Source organism: Octopus sinensis, unplaced genomic scaffold (genome assembly GCF_006345805.1).
Source record: "Octopus sinensis unplaced genomic scaffold, ASM634580v1 Contig10780, whole genome shotgun sequence".
In the NCBI taxonomy this organism is placed as follows: domain Eukaryota; kingdom Metazoa; phylum Mollusca; class Cephalopoda; order Octopoda; family Octopodidae; genus Octopus; species Octopus sinensis.
In genome coordinates this window covers 245,669-259,639 of record NW_021832221.1, presented here as the reverse complement: position 1 = coordinate 259,639, position 13,971 = coordinate 245,669, and the positions used below count along the sequence as shown (strand labels likewise).

The following is a 13,971-nucleotide window of genomic DNA, read 5'->3' as shown; positions in this document are numbered from 1 at the left end:
CAACAAGTTCATTCTCGGGATGAGGAATCAAAAAATAAAGACTGTTTTTTATTCGTGATACAGTGCCTTACTCTTCCTCTTTTTGTACTTTATAGAAATTTTTTGAAGAAAATCTTTAACAATTTTATCTTTTATTGCGTGATTGATTTATTGTCCACTGAGAAGAAATAATTTACAGACGCGTAAGAATTTAATTTATTTAATGTCGAATAAAATACAAAAGCAAATGATAAAAGTCCCCCAACTGGAAATATCAAGTCTGCCATTAAAAATAAACCTCACCTCCTCAGAAATGTGCACTCCAAACTATTAGATGTGACTGTAAAGTGTATTTTGATAATTGATTAAATCTCATGCAACCATTATGCACAAGAGTATTTAAATATCAATAAATTACTAAGAGATTTCAAAGAACTAATTTAGACGAGTCACGACATGTTTGCCGTTGCTTTTCATTAAAAACGATAATAAAATGAATCCATTAAATGCATTAAATATACAAACAAAAGTAATTATTTGTCCCCATCTGACTCCTCTTCTCTGAACTCGGGCATGAATCCGTGAAGAATGCGATACACGGCTTTCAAGATAAACTAGAAATACCAAAAATGGCATACAAACGACCAAATAACGTGCGCCAGTTGAAGAAACCAAAGCAAACTGTTAAAAACAGAATAGAAGGACTGGGGAATCTCGGGGTAGACGACGAAGCCGACAGAGCAGGCAAACAAGACCTTCATTGGGTACCAATTAAGCCTCGAGACGAACCTAAAATGATCCAAAATGGAAACCAGAGTGCAGAAAAGAGGAATAAAGAAATGTTAGAAATGGCTATGAAGCAGAGAGGAGTGTAGTATTTCCCAAAATATTGAAATAGTTTGGCGATTCCCAAAAACACGTCGAGAAAGTCATGAAGAAACATGACAAAGACTCCTGTATGAAAGAACCTACACTCACTGGAGAGTCCACCTGAGGATGTAGGAGAGGCCAATCAGACTAATGGTGAGGAAGTGGTGGAACAGGAGAAGGGGGGAGTCTGCTCTCCAAACATCGACATAGAGAGTGGAGTACACCCCCGAGACATAACTGGTCATCTGCAGGACGTAATTGACGTAGATATCTCGGGGGATAGCCTCAATGGCAGTCCAATCTGGGATACTACACACAACTAACCCCCCAGAAATGAGAGAGGGTCGTGAAAGTAGTGCCTTCGGAGGTGCAGCACGCTATAGCACGAGCACACAGTGAACAGCAAGTGAATGCACGTCTGCACTGAGTTCTGTGCCACCCTCCGGGAGACGGACTGGGGGATGCGTGTCCACCTTCGGGAGACGAATGACTAGGAGTGAACGTGTCCTCCAACTTGGACGTCCTTTATTAGTCTTGTCCGGACGAATGCCCACATGAGGGGAAGAAAAATCACAATCAGATCACACTTTTGGAAATATCCGTAGGACTGTATGTCAGACATGAGGGATTCTAGTGATGGGAAAATTAGTTCGGTTGTGGTGGCGTTTCGAATGTGTTTAAGATCCTGAAATGACTGCAGGAGGACGCACATCAATTGGAGGTAGCCTGTTGGTGGAGTCGACGATTTGTCGAGCCAAGAGTCTTCTAAATATATTTTAGGTAGTTAATTATAAGGTTTAGAACCGCAGAGCATTTTTCTTAATACTTAATCTAGATTTATTTTTTACTAAATTATAAATTTTATTATAATCAAATATGAATTTAACTATAATAAAAATCAACTGAAAATTATGTCCCATGCTTATGGCGACGCTTATTAACTTGACTTACTTTATTTTTATCAATGTTCATCAACAATACTAGAATAATGATTTATTAGTAAACAATAGGGCAGCCAGAAGTCAATTAAATCTACTCGAAAGTTATTATTTCATTATAAAAATACGAGAAATACATTTTTATTTCAGAAAAACTTTTAGAATAAAAGTTTAAGTCAACTTGGTCAATTTTTCTGTTTTTGAGGTCTTTTTGTTAATTTTGGTGTCGTTTATTATTTTCTGTCTAAAATTTTATGAGTGACAGAGTGTATATGTTAGAGCAGCGGCTCTCAACTGTCCTGATTTGCCATCAAATCATAAGAAACATTTTTTTTAACCGTCTCAACTTAAGTGCTATAATGGATTCTCTTCTAAAGAAATATCTGATTACACGCATAAACTAATAATATGAACTATCATTAATCAATAGAAACTCATTAACAGTTAATGAGCAACTAATTAATTTCCTAAGCCCAAAGCCTTCGAAGTGAATAAAGGATGAAACTTCAAGCACCACCTCCCTTTCTTCTCTAAACTTTTTTTAATTTATAATTATTGTGTCAATGACATAATTATTTAGTATTTAATTAGCAGCAGAGGATAAGATGGAATGGCAATTCTCACGCAAGATGGCTATTGATGTGCGTTGGAAAAGCCATGTCCGTTCCCGATGGTCATTTCTCCTTCTGCTTGTCAGGTCCCCTTCTCTAAACTAATAATAAACTTCAAGTTTTTTTCATTATACAGAGCAGATAATTTTTTCAACAAATACGCTTTGACAAAGGAGTTGCTTCAAAGAGCATGCTCGGAAAAGTATAATTGAGACTGTCAGGAATTGAAAAACAAAATAATCAAATGTAAAGGAATGGACTGTCAATTGATCTTGATACAAATAAACATGATATAAATAAACATGAAACATGAATAAAAATTACAGAATGAAATCCTCCATAGTATTCACTTACCTCACAAACTTTTTTCTTCATGCGTAAAATACGATTTTTCAAAAACCGTTTAAGAATATTTTTATAAAACAGGAAATGATTATGGCTGATCTTAATGAAAATAAAACATTTTGAAATACGGGCCAAGCCAATAAAATTTTTAAATTTAACAAAATATAATCAAAAGAAAACCTGGGAACAATTCAAAAATTGACTTGAAATAATGAAATTTGTTCTAAAATCACAGAACCAATGTTTATTCAGCAATATTAAATTTTAGATTATTCAAAAAAATTACTCAAAAATTACCAAAATCACACAACACAAAAAAAAGTCACAAAAATTGGATTACTTTAATAGGTAGAATAAAGTTGACTAGTACAATTGGAATAGTAAAAATGCTATTTATAAATTTTACTTAAATAAGGGATAAAGGAATTCTATCCACTTAGTCAACGACAGAACACCACTTTCATATGCGCACAGAAAGAGTGAAATTAAACGTACTATTATTAATAGTAATAATAAAAATTAGGTAGACCTAATAGTATATGACTTGACATTCAGCGACTCCTCAAAATCAAAGTCAGCCTGCGTCTCCCCAACGACAACACATTCCACACCAACACCAGATAGACACGAAAACGACTCAAACGACACATTCACTGGGAAAAACTGTTTGGGGGACCCTTCTCCTGTAAACTCCAGCATCCCCGTAGGCTGAGAAGGCGTAAGCGAACTCAACCGCCATTCAACACACCCTCGAGACCGGTTAATAAAGAACTCCCCACAGTCACACTGAGTCACTTTAACCGAACTCGGATTCCTACATTGGAAGGATAACACAACCTGAGGGGAATTGTCATAACCACATCATACAACTCGATTGAGGACTGCAAATCATACTCCACACTCACAAGACACATCCCACCAGAACTCGGGTTTGGCCAGCAGTGTACTACACATGTGTCCAACAATCAACCAGAGAGGGGCAATTTTGAGTCATCTTTCGTAGTCTGGTGCCACTTGACGAGTGAGGCGTCCGTGTCCAACGGGAACTCAAATTTAGTATCAGCCAACTCCAATCTGCCACTCTGGGCAAACACGGATTTACTAATGCGGGGGTGAGTCTACAAATTAGAAGAGTAATCACCTCGAAGACAATCCCCTCTGCCCTCCCCTTCACCACCACGGCACAACGAGTCATCCCCCCATTCCCAATTCGCACAGAAAGTGACCCGAATATTTTGAGACTGACCAATCCCATGTCACAATCTGCATCCACCTCCAATGACTCCTTCGCCAACACCACAACACTACTCAAACATGCATACACATCACCACCATTTCCGCTGCACATTTCCCGTAGAAACAACGTCGACTGTCCTCGAAACGTGCCCCTCTGTTCGCAGTTGAGCCATAAACTCGGCCTCCTTGCTCGTATTCCCAAGTTTGAGGGAGTCGGGCACCGGTTTGGGGGCACTCCTCACAGGTCTACGAATAAATACAAAATTAGACTTTTGGCGGAATTCAGGAATAACGTGATTTACAGTCGGATACTCCCTCGGTTTGGAATTCTTGGTCAAATGTTTCCACAATTTCTGTTTGATGGCTTCTGCGAGGGGATTGGCCTCAGGTTGGTCCATTCGGGCTTCCAGGATCTTAGTTTGAGTGATCCTCCGAGCCTCCTGTCTGATGGTTTGCTTAGCCTTCCTTTCCTTGGCCTGTTTCTCAATATTGTAGAGATTTTCGTCCAGACTGTCCATTTCAATGTACTTCCGGACTTGACTGAGAGTCACGTTTTCCCGGTAGCCCTGAGTGACCACCTCGTCAAATGCGAATATTAAATCAAATGTTTGGTCGTAGACTGTTTCCTCTGTCACTTCTGGACAGTACTCACACAGCTGGACTGTCAGAACACACTCGCATACCACTCGGGCGAACAGACGGAGACATTCGATGTCCTCCATTATATTGCTGGCCTTGTTCGTTATTAGAAGCACGTAGAGTTCCTCGATTGGCTGATAGATGTAGCGGATTTCGCCTATTTCTTCATATGTGTAGTCTTTAGAGTTTTTGACGAGTTGTGGGAAGGCGGCCAGTAGGCCTTCCATTGTGGATCTGTCGATATCCACGAACTGTCGAGATATTAGTTCTATAATATTTGTTTTTAATTCACCTGTTCCTTTTTTGTTGAGTATTGCTGCTGAAATTATCACCTATGATTACTGAATTAAAAACAGTACCATAACCAGACACGTCACTAGAAATATTTAAATTTAGTATCAATTTAATTATTATTTAATAATTTATTTTTATAATAAAATATTATTTTATAAACACATGGAATCAAAATCTGCAGTAATGTCCAAACTTGAGGAAGAAGACACATCACCCTCCCTGTCCACGAACACTCCTTCACAAGTTCTGGCCCAAATAGGCTCAGCACTCAGTCCATTCAAAACAGAGCGAGAATTGTGGTAGCAGGACGTACTGCAAAACTTCTAGAAGGCCTAGTGAGAGAATAACCTTAAGATTGGCAATATCGTAGACAGTATTGCTCGATAAACATATTTTGTACTTTTTGTGAGGCACCTGGGAATGAGGATGAATAGGGACATTGGTGAGAGGATTGTCACAGAGAGGGTATCCGCACATGTGCTGAATTGATCGCTCTTCTTCCACGTCCTTGTAGTAGTGCTTGTTTAGATGTGCCAGCTACGAGTATTCTTAGGGCAGTACGTTCGTGTTTAGTTGCTCTGGGGTTATATTCACGTTTAATAGGTCGATTACGGCTATCAGGGCTTCTTCTTCTAATATTTTTCGTTTTTTTATTTGATCGAGAAATGTATTCTTCGCTGAGTTGGAATTCATACACCACAATAAACGAAATTATTTATATAGTTTATTCGTATATTTTTTGTAGGTTATTATTTTACTATACATTTAATTGTTCAAAATAAAAAAATACAAAATTACTGAAACTTGCCAAAATATTCACCGAAGACTTAATGAGATGACGATTTTTCTTTTTAAAGGAGAAAGGGTATAGTCTGAGGGCCATTTCGCCTAACGAATCTTTTTGCCAATAGTTAAAAGCAATGCCTGACATCTACAAATAACCAGTTCTTGTTTAGTGAGATTACTTTATATTTAAAAATGTCCAGATTTTATTAATAGATAACTATTTGTCGAATTTGCGTTTAAAGCTGAAAATGTTGCGCGTCGCTGTTTAAAATAGAACAAAATGGAGAGAGCTGTCTAAAGCTTAGTCATTGCCGATGACATCGTGTAGTGCTCATATTGGGACAAAAAGAATTTATAAAAAACACAATAAATTCAGGATTCAGTTCTTGAATCACGATGTTGACTATCAGTGCTCCAAATTCGATGCACTCAGTAAACCACGTATTCAACTTGACGTTTTATTGCAGTGAATAAAAATAATCAAATGATCTATAAGATCAATCAAACACGGTATAGCGTTGTCGACAGAATAATCTCCTTAAATCAACACGATTGCCCAAAAGACGGTCGAATAGCTAATATCAATTTTATACACATGCATTCGCATACCACTCGGGCGAACAGACGGAGACATTCGATATCCTCCATTATATTGCTGGCCTTGTTCGTTATTAGAAGCACGTAGAGTTCCTCGATTGGCTGATAGATGTAGCGGATTTCGCCTATTTCTTCATATGTGTAGTCTTTAGAGTTTTTGACGAGTTGTGGGAAGGCGGCCAGTAGGCCTTCCATTGTGGATCTGTCGATATCCACGAACTGTCGAGATATTAGTTCTATAATATTTGTTTTTAATTCACCTGTTCCTTTTTTGTTGAGTATTGCTGCTGAAATTATCACCTATGATTACTGAATTAAAAACAGTACCATAACCAGACACGTCAACTAGAAATATTTAAATTTAGTATCTAATTATTATTTAATAATTTATTTTTATAATAAAATATTATTTTATAAACACATGGAATCAAAATCTGCAGTAATCTCCAAACTTGAGGAAGAAGACACATCACCCTCCCTGTCCACGAACACTCCTTCGCAAGTTCTGGCCCAAATAGGCTCAGCACTCAGTCCATTCAAAACAGAGCGAGAATTGTGGTAGCAGGACGTACTGCAGAACTTCTAGAAGGCCTAGTGAGAGAATAACCTTAAGATTGGCAATATCGTAGACAGTATTGCTCGATAAACATATTTTGTACTTTTTCTGAGGCACCTGAGAATGAGGATGAATAGGGACATTGGTGAGAGGATTGTCACAGAGAGGGTATCCACACATGTGCTGAATTGATCGCTCTTCTTCCACGTCCTTGTAGTAGTGCTTGTTCAAATGTGCCAACTACGAGTATTCTTAGGGCAGTACGTTCGTGTTTAGTTGCTCTGGGGTTATATTCACGTTTAGTAGGTCGATTACGGCTATCAAGGCTTCTTCTTCTAATATTTTTCGTTTTTTTATTTGATCGAGGAATGTATTCTTCGCTGAGTCTGAATTCATACACCACAATAAACGAAATTATAGTTTATTCGTATATTTTTTGTAGGTTATTATTTTACTATACACTTACTTTGTTCAAAATAAAAAAATACAAAATTACTGAAATTTGCCAAATATTCACCGAAGACTTAAGAGATGACGATTTTTCTTTTTAAAGGAGAAAGTGTATAGTCTGAGGGTCAATTCGCCTAACGAATCTTTTTGCCTATAGTCAAAAGCAATGCCTGACATCTACAAATAACCAGTTCTCGTTTAGTGTGATTACTTCAATTAGCGTTTAAAGCTGAAAATATTGCCCGTCGCTGTTTAAAATAGAACGAAATGGAGAGAGCTGTCTAGAGCAGAGCTTTTCAAAAAATATTCTCGCGGCACACTAATCTTAAAAAAATAATCCACGGCACACATTTAAATATAAACAAATAAATTTAAGAGTGTAAAACCAAGTACAAAAATTGATAATTTAATGCCAAATTTTTATAATAATGAAAATGAAATCTTATTATTTTGTTGGTTGCATATATTATCAAATCAGGTCGAATGGTTGACAAAGCCACATTTCAGCATCAATGTTTCTCAAACTTTCGCATTTGTTATATTTCATATTATGCAGGTTGGAAAAACCTGCTTCGCATAAATAGGTAGTTGAAAACTGTAAAATTATGGTCAGTGTTTGTTTTGATAAACTGGGATATATGTTTCGAATATATATCCAGCAAATGATTTATAAGATCAATCAAACACGGTATAGCGTTGTCGATAGAATAATCTCCTTAATAAATCAACACGATTGCCCAAAAGAGGGTCGAATAGCTAATATCAATTTTTATACACATGCATTTTAAACATTAAAAAATTAAAGAACTAAGTTTAAATTGTAGAGAATATATCAGTAATGTCCATGCCTTTTCCTGGCACGCCTCTGACTGGCAGGCATGGTCGTTCGATTCTTTTTCCACGCCTTTTTACGCGACTTTTTGTCAACCAACTTCCTCCTTTTACGTTTCACATCCAAATGAGGCTCGTCATCCAAATCTCCACCACACTCCCCCATCACCACCAATTTCCCATCCTCCGTGACAGAAACAGCCGATTTCTCCCGGGTACTCACTCTAGCAACAGATTCTAACAAAATATATATTCACACATTACCCATGGTCTTCCCGATGGCAGAAGGATCTGCCAAATCTACAATGTCTCCATCATTCTTTCTTAGTCTGACCACTCCCCTCACACTCCTGGAGGACACACAAGTCTCATCACACGAGTCACTCAATCCACCCTCACTGCAAATAAATACAAGAAAACAACATTTGGCCATGGAGTGTCACTTCATCATCATTCTTTGTCTTTTTATTAGAACGAATTGATTTGGCAATATTCGACAAAACCTTGTGGAACTCAACTGGGACTAGTTCCTTCAGTGAATCAAGACTACTCATAACAAACATGAGACAACCCAATCATTTTACACGCTTTGGTCAAAATTCGTCTTCTTTTGATTCTGATCTTACTGGAACAGTCCAGTCCAGCCACCCTCATCACAGCAGGAATCTACTCAATCAGACAACACAATACCATTTTATGAATTGAACAAACTACCACTCCACAGTTGAAGTAAATCAACGTGGAGTGAAGCAATCCGAGACTTTCAAGTACAACAGCCGACTGAGGATGTCCCAACAGTCTGATCCCATTATCTATGCACAATTCCACCATCTTCTCAGTGAATGTCACTATATTGGACTCTTACAAAGCAATACTCGACTCCCGACCAATGAGGCCTCTCAGTGCTACCAATACTCGACATATAAGTGACCCATCTCCCACCAGTCCAAGCATCAATTTGGAGACCACTTTAGTAGTAGCCCCACAACAATCCATATCCACGCCAGTCCTCAGAATATATTGCCGGGCACCATTAATAAGCACGTGCGCCCCATCTCTTGCCTTCCTTCCTATTTCCCCCAACCCAATGATTCCTTCTGCGACCATTCCGTCCACAATTTGTTCAGAGTAACCTGCAAGCCGCGTAGAAACGAGAAGAAGACATCGAAATCGAGCCTTCAATACTTAAATACACTGCAAACTGCTTTTGATGAACTCAACGAAGAATCTGCAGTGTCTCCAAACAGCAATTGGGAGAGTTCCCCCAATCGGGAAGATATATCAGCCCCTCGGATGATGAAGAATGTCACCCAAAAGCACATACCCTCTCTTCTGGACACAATGGTCAATAGAATGTCCACTCTACAATACACCCACTGCCCCACCTCCAATATTCTCACAATATATCCAAGCAGACCCCCAATCTGTTCATTTCCCAAATAAACAACTCCTGTTCTGCTCACACTCAACATTGCTCGTCTACTATAGTCAGCAAATCACTACAGCGATGGCATGTTCTCCTTATATTTATCCACTGTTAGTTCACCCATTTTCCCCAAGACCATCGAGTAAACCAGACCAATGTCCTACAAATGACAGACTGCCGTCTCACCTGCTCACCAAGTAGCCGATTACTCTCCTAATAGTAGTGATGTACTCCATTTCCATATTCTCCCTTCATTCGAATGTTCCAATCCCATCACTTTGTTGATGCAAAAAGACACGAATGTTTTGGTATATTTTCCCACTACTTGACGATCCTCCACTAAAAATGAGGATTCCCAGTGACTGACAATTCGGGGACGACAGGGCAGTATCAATGAGCTTCCGCAATGCGCGGAGAGCCATCCCCACAAGCGGGGAGTCGGACACACACAGGGAATACAACCTCTGCATTATCGGATCAACACTCTGGAATAACACACAAACACACATTTGATATATCCGTCGCCCCGTCGCAGAACGATGGCAAAAGTGCCCATATTTGAGTCAGGAGTGTCGACAATTTCTTAGCACACACTGATCTCCCATTTTGTTCTAGCAGATTACACCTGTCCTGTATTTGGTCAATCAGAGGGAGAAATCGGCAGACAAAGTACTCCAGCGGCACATTTTTAATATTTTTGGCCAATAATGGGAGGATCCAGCCATGTGTCAAGTCCCCAAAGTCATTATTGGGAAAGAATTCCACTGCCAATACAGACAGCACAAATTGAGGGCCCATTGATTTGACCGCAGCTCCAATTGTCCTGTCGAGCTGTTCGGAATACTCGAAGCCATTCGTGGAACGAAGGTTGGCCAGACACGACAGCGACTAAAATATTGCAAAATTTCAACCGAAGTGAAAACATGAGGAAAAGAAGATCCAAATTTCTAGATTTTATTGGATGACAAATACAGAATAGATTTTTTCGAATACTTTAAATAAGCATTCCAAGTTGTCTTTGGATTGTAAATTAATCGAATCTTGCAGGTCCCCCACAAAATCTGCCACAACTGACCGCATTTTCTCATCCCATTTTTGTGAGTGACTCAAATTCTCCCCCGCACGATTCAGAAACTCCTGAAATTAACATAAATCACAACATTGATGGCTAAATCCACGATCTGGACGACCGCCCTATTGCCAGTCCTCAACCCCTCGACACACAAATCCAGCAGAATAGAACACGAATCGACATATGCACAATAATCCAAACTACCCAATATAAATCATTTCTAACCCACAAAGAGCACGACAAGCAAAGTCAAACATTTGAATAAAAGGCACAAAATGCACAACGTCGCCTACCGCAGGACGAAATTGTGAAGACAACTAAAACTGAGTAACAGCAATACTCGAATAAAGTCTGTCAAAATTGAGGAGGAGAGAGAAGGCGGATTAGCCTTAAACAGAGAATATAACACCTTAGTCACCGCAAGACTTATTTTCTACAATAAAAGTGCACAACTAACAGAGACATGGAGAAGAAACAATTTCAGTAGCACGTCTATGAGGGAGGACACATTTTGACAAGAATGAATATTTCCAACAAATTCAGTCGAAAAGGCGAGAAGATAGAGAATTTGAAGATGATTAGCCTCGACTAGAATACACAAACACAACACCACCAATATGCCCATTTAGACTATTTATGAGATATGTAGCAAGATGGGACACTATAGGGTGACCTTTCAACTCATTTCCCCATTTGGCCACATTGTTAGAGACAAGGATACCCACAAATTTCCTCACCTTTTTTCTAATCTGAGAATAAAACGAACAAATCACCTTTGCGAAGGCACTGGAAGAGAAGGATATGAAATCCAGAAAGTAGGATGGCGGAAATGTCCAATCGTCAGCCGAGAGTGCCTTATAACAGAATCCAAGACACTCCAAACACTAAAAATAATAAAACGAAATGACCGGATTGACAATCAGGACATTGTTTGGGTATTCTTTGAGGATATTCGAATATAAATCGGAGAAAAACTCAAATTTTTGACACAAAAGTGAAGTAGGGACACTAATTTGAAGTATTATTACCCACTTTTTAATCACAAGTTTTAAAAGATAGAGCGTGGCGCCCAACGAGGCCTCATCCTTGGAATTTTGGAGAATATTTGTCTGAAAATGAGAATTGTGGACAACCAGGACACCGAAATATTCCAATTCCGTTTCCCCGAGGCCCCTGTTTTCGCGGAGTTTCCCCGCAGTGCCTAAAACAGCCAGAATCTGAAATATAAACAAATCGACTACTTGTTTGTGCACAGAAGGAACGAATTGGCCCAATTTGAATATTCTTGAGAATGTAGGATTTGTACAGCCCGTCCAATTTGTAGCCCATGTGGCAAAAGTGGCAGCAGTTGTGGCAGTTTTAATAGAGCTCATAGACTTCACAGAATCGGTGTCATTGTTGCATAAAGCTTCCTGAGTAAGCAGTAGGGAATTGCCTTAATGTTTGAATTATTGTGGATTACCTTTTGTTGTAGGTTGGTTAAATAAAAGGACACGCTCTCTGTTCTTTGTTGTCCTGGGATTGCAGTCACTGGATTGCCCTTTAGCCCATTTGTGTGCTATTCCTTTTCTGATTCGTTTTCGGATTTTAGTTACCATACGTTCACGTTACAAGAAACTAACAAAGTCACGTGTTTTATTATTTAATTATTTTTGAATTATAATATTAGACATAATCATTATTTGTTCGATTTATTTCATAGTTTGATTTTTATTAAGTAAAATATGGCACATATGAAAAAAGTGAATTTTATATACTCTTAATATATAACTGACTACCGAGAAGATGCAGCTTTGAAAGCCACAAAATTCAGTATGGAAATAAAGATAACGAAAAGAACAAAAATAAGTTTATTTTTTATGTTTAAGCATTGAACTTTTAAATTACAAGAAGATAAAGGTAGTTTAGATCTAAAACAACTAATGATCGAGAAGACGTTGCCCCTCAGGATCGCAATGGAGATTTTTCGAAACAGCCATTGCTTCTCCTGAGGCCCTCTTTGTCTTCTGTCGATTCTATCAACAAGATCTAGAGATTTGTTGGTCATTGCTCCGGATGTTTTAAAGGAGATTGGGGAAAGGATCACGTTGTACAAGTTAGATTATTTCGAGATTTTAAGTTCTTCAGCTTTTTTACCGGCTAATCCTGAACTGATTGCCGAGTCTACTAAATTCGTTCTCGAAAAAGTATCCGTGCACGTAGAGTCCACGCAAAGCATTTCTGTTAATCCGCAAAAAAACGGTGATTCCAACAGGGCGTTTTCCCCTCAGGTTCCAGTTCGGTAGGGAATCCAGCGGCTCTTGTTATAAAAAAAATTTTAATGATATTCAAATAAAAAAAGATTAATGATTATGAAAGTATTAAATTGGTTAGAATTATTATTGTCTGGAATTAGTCGATTTCAAATGAGGCTCTTTCTATTGAGTAGAATTATTTATAAATACTTCTAAAACTTCCGAATGATCTGCTCAAAGTGGGTAGTTTAAAGTTCCTCCTAAAAATAGCTTGAACCCAACAAATACTTTTTATATATAAAAACCCCGAGAAAAACACCAAACACCGCCAAAAGTCCAAAGAAAACACCAACGCCCAGTCCAATTCTCCTTGATTTGCTAGCTAAAAAGTAAAAATTCCAAAGAGACCGGATATCGAGGGGGACGAGTTTGAACCATCTATTGATTTAATAATAAAAATAAACAATTTCCAACACACACGGCAATGTATTTCTGATTACACCGGGTCGTAACAAAAGTTCCGTTTCCTGCAACTGCAATGCATATAATTTCATCGTCGTCGAAATAAGGTTCACCAGGAGACCAAGGAGGGTTGTCCTGAAAATTATGGACTCCATATCACCGGCTCTCCGTCAAGCCAGGAAATCTGCGTATTATTCCGCAAAATTCTATAATCAGAGTAAAACATTGTATTTTGTATGTCTGAAATTTGAATATTCGAAAAAACATTTGTTGATCTCGCTAATTATGTACACGGAGGTTGTCCTGAACAACGAAAGGCCATTAGAAGAGCACAGTCTCACCGAGTCATGATAGGTTTGTGGCCTCCCAAAAAAGGTGTATGTTTTTTCTCCAATATTTGTAGAGTATGATTGGTTATTTGAATCTACAGGTCACAAATAGTGGGGAAACGGTAAAAATTGTTGGCACATTGGATGTTTGAATAGTTGACTAAAAAGTAAACAAAAAGTTTTCAATACATATGCCGTCGTTTTTGTAGCAAATAAACCTCGAGTCGCGACACTGTGAATTAATCCATTTCCCATTTGTAAATTGTGCATAAACACAACCGTTCTCACCAGCATTCAATGGATAGTCGACTTCCCA

At 38.4% G+C, this 13,971-nt stretch overlaps 1 protein-coding gene across 1 annotated transcript; it reads right to left on the bottom strand.

Moving 5' to 3' along the window:
* Positions 1–3,262: 3,262 nt before the first annotated feature.
* LOC115228509 (coatomer subunit delta-like) lies at positions 3,263–4,845 on the bottom strand. The gene is made up of 2 exons (XM_029799082.1): positions 4,130–4,845; positions 3,263–3,557 (listed from the first exon to the last, which is right to left on the bottom strand). The coding sequence occupies exons 1-2, from the start codon at positions 4,843–4,845 to the stop codon at positions 3,263–3,265; spliced, it is 1,011 nt and encodes a 336-aa protein (XP_029654942.1).
* Positions 4,846–13,971: the final 9,126 nt, after the last annotated feature.

Excerpts from the sequence above, each read along its gene's own strand:
- LOC115228509 (XM_029799082.1), bottom strand. The coding sequence starts at position 4,845 with ATGGAAGGCCTACTGGCCGCCTTCCCACAACTCGTCAAAAACTCTAAA. Across the intron at positions 3,558-4,129 it reads GCTCAACTGCGAACAGAGGG|GAATCCGAGTTCGGTTAAAG; the intron begins GCACGTTTCGAG and ends CTTCCAATGTAG.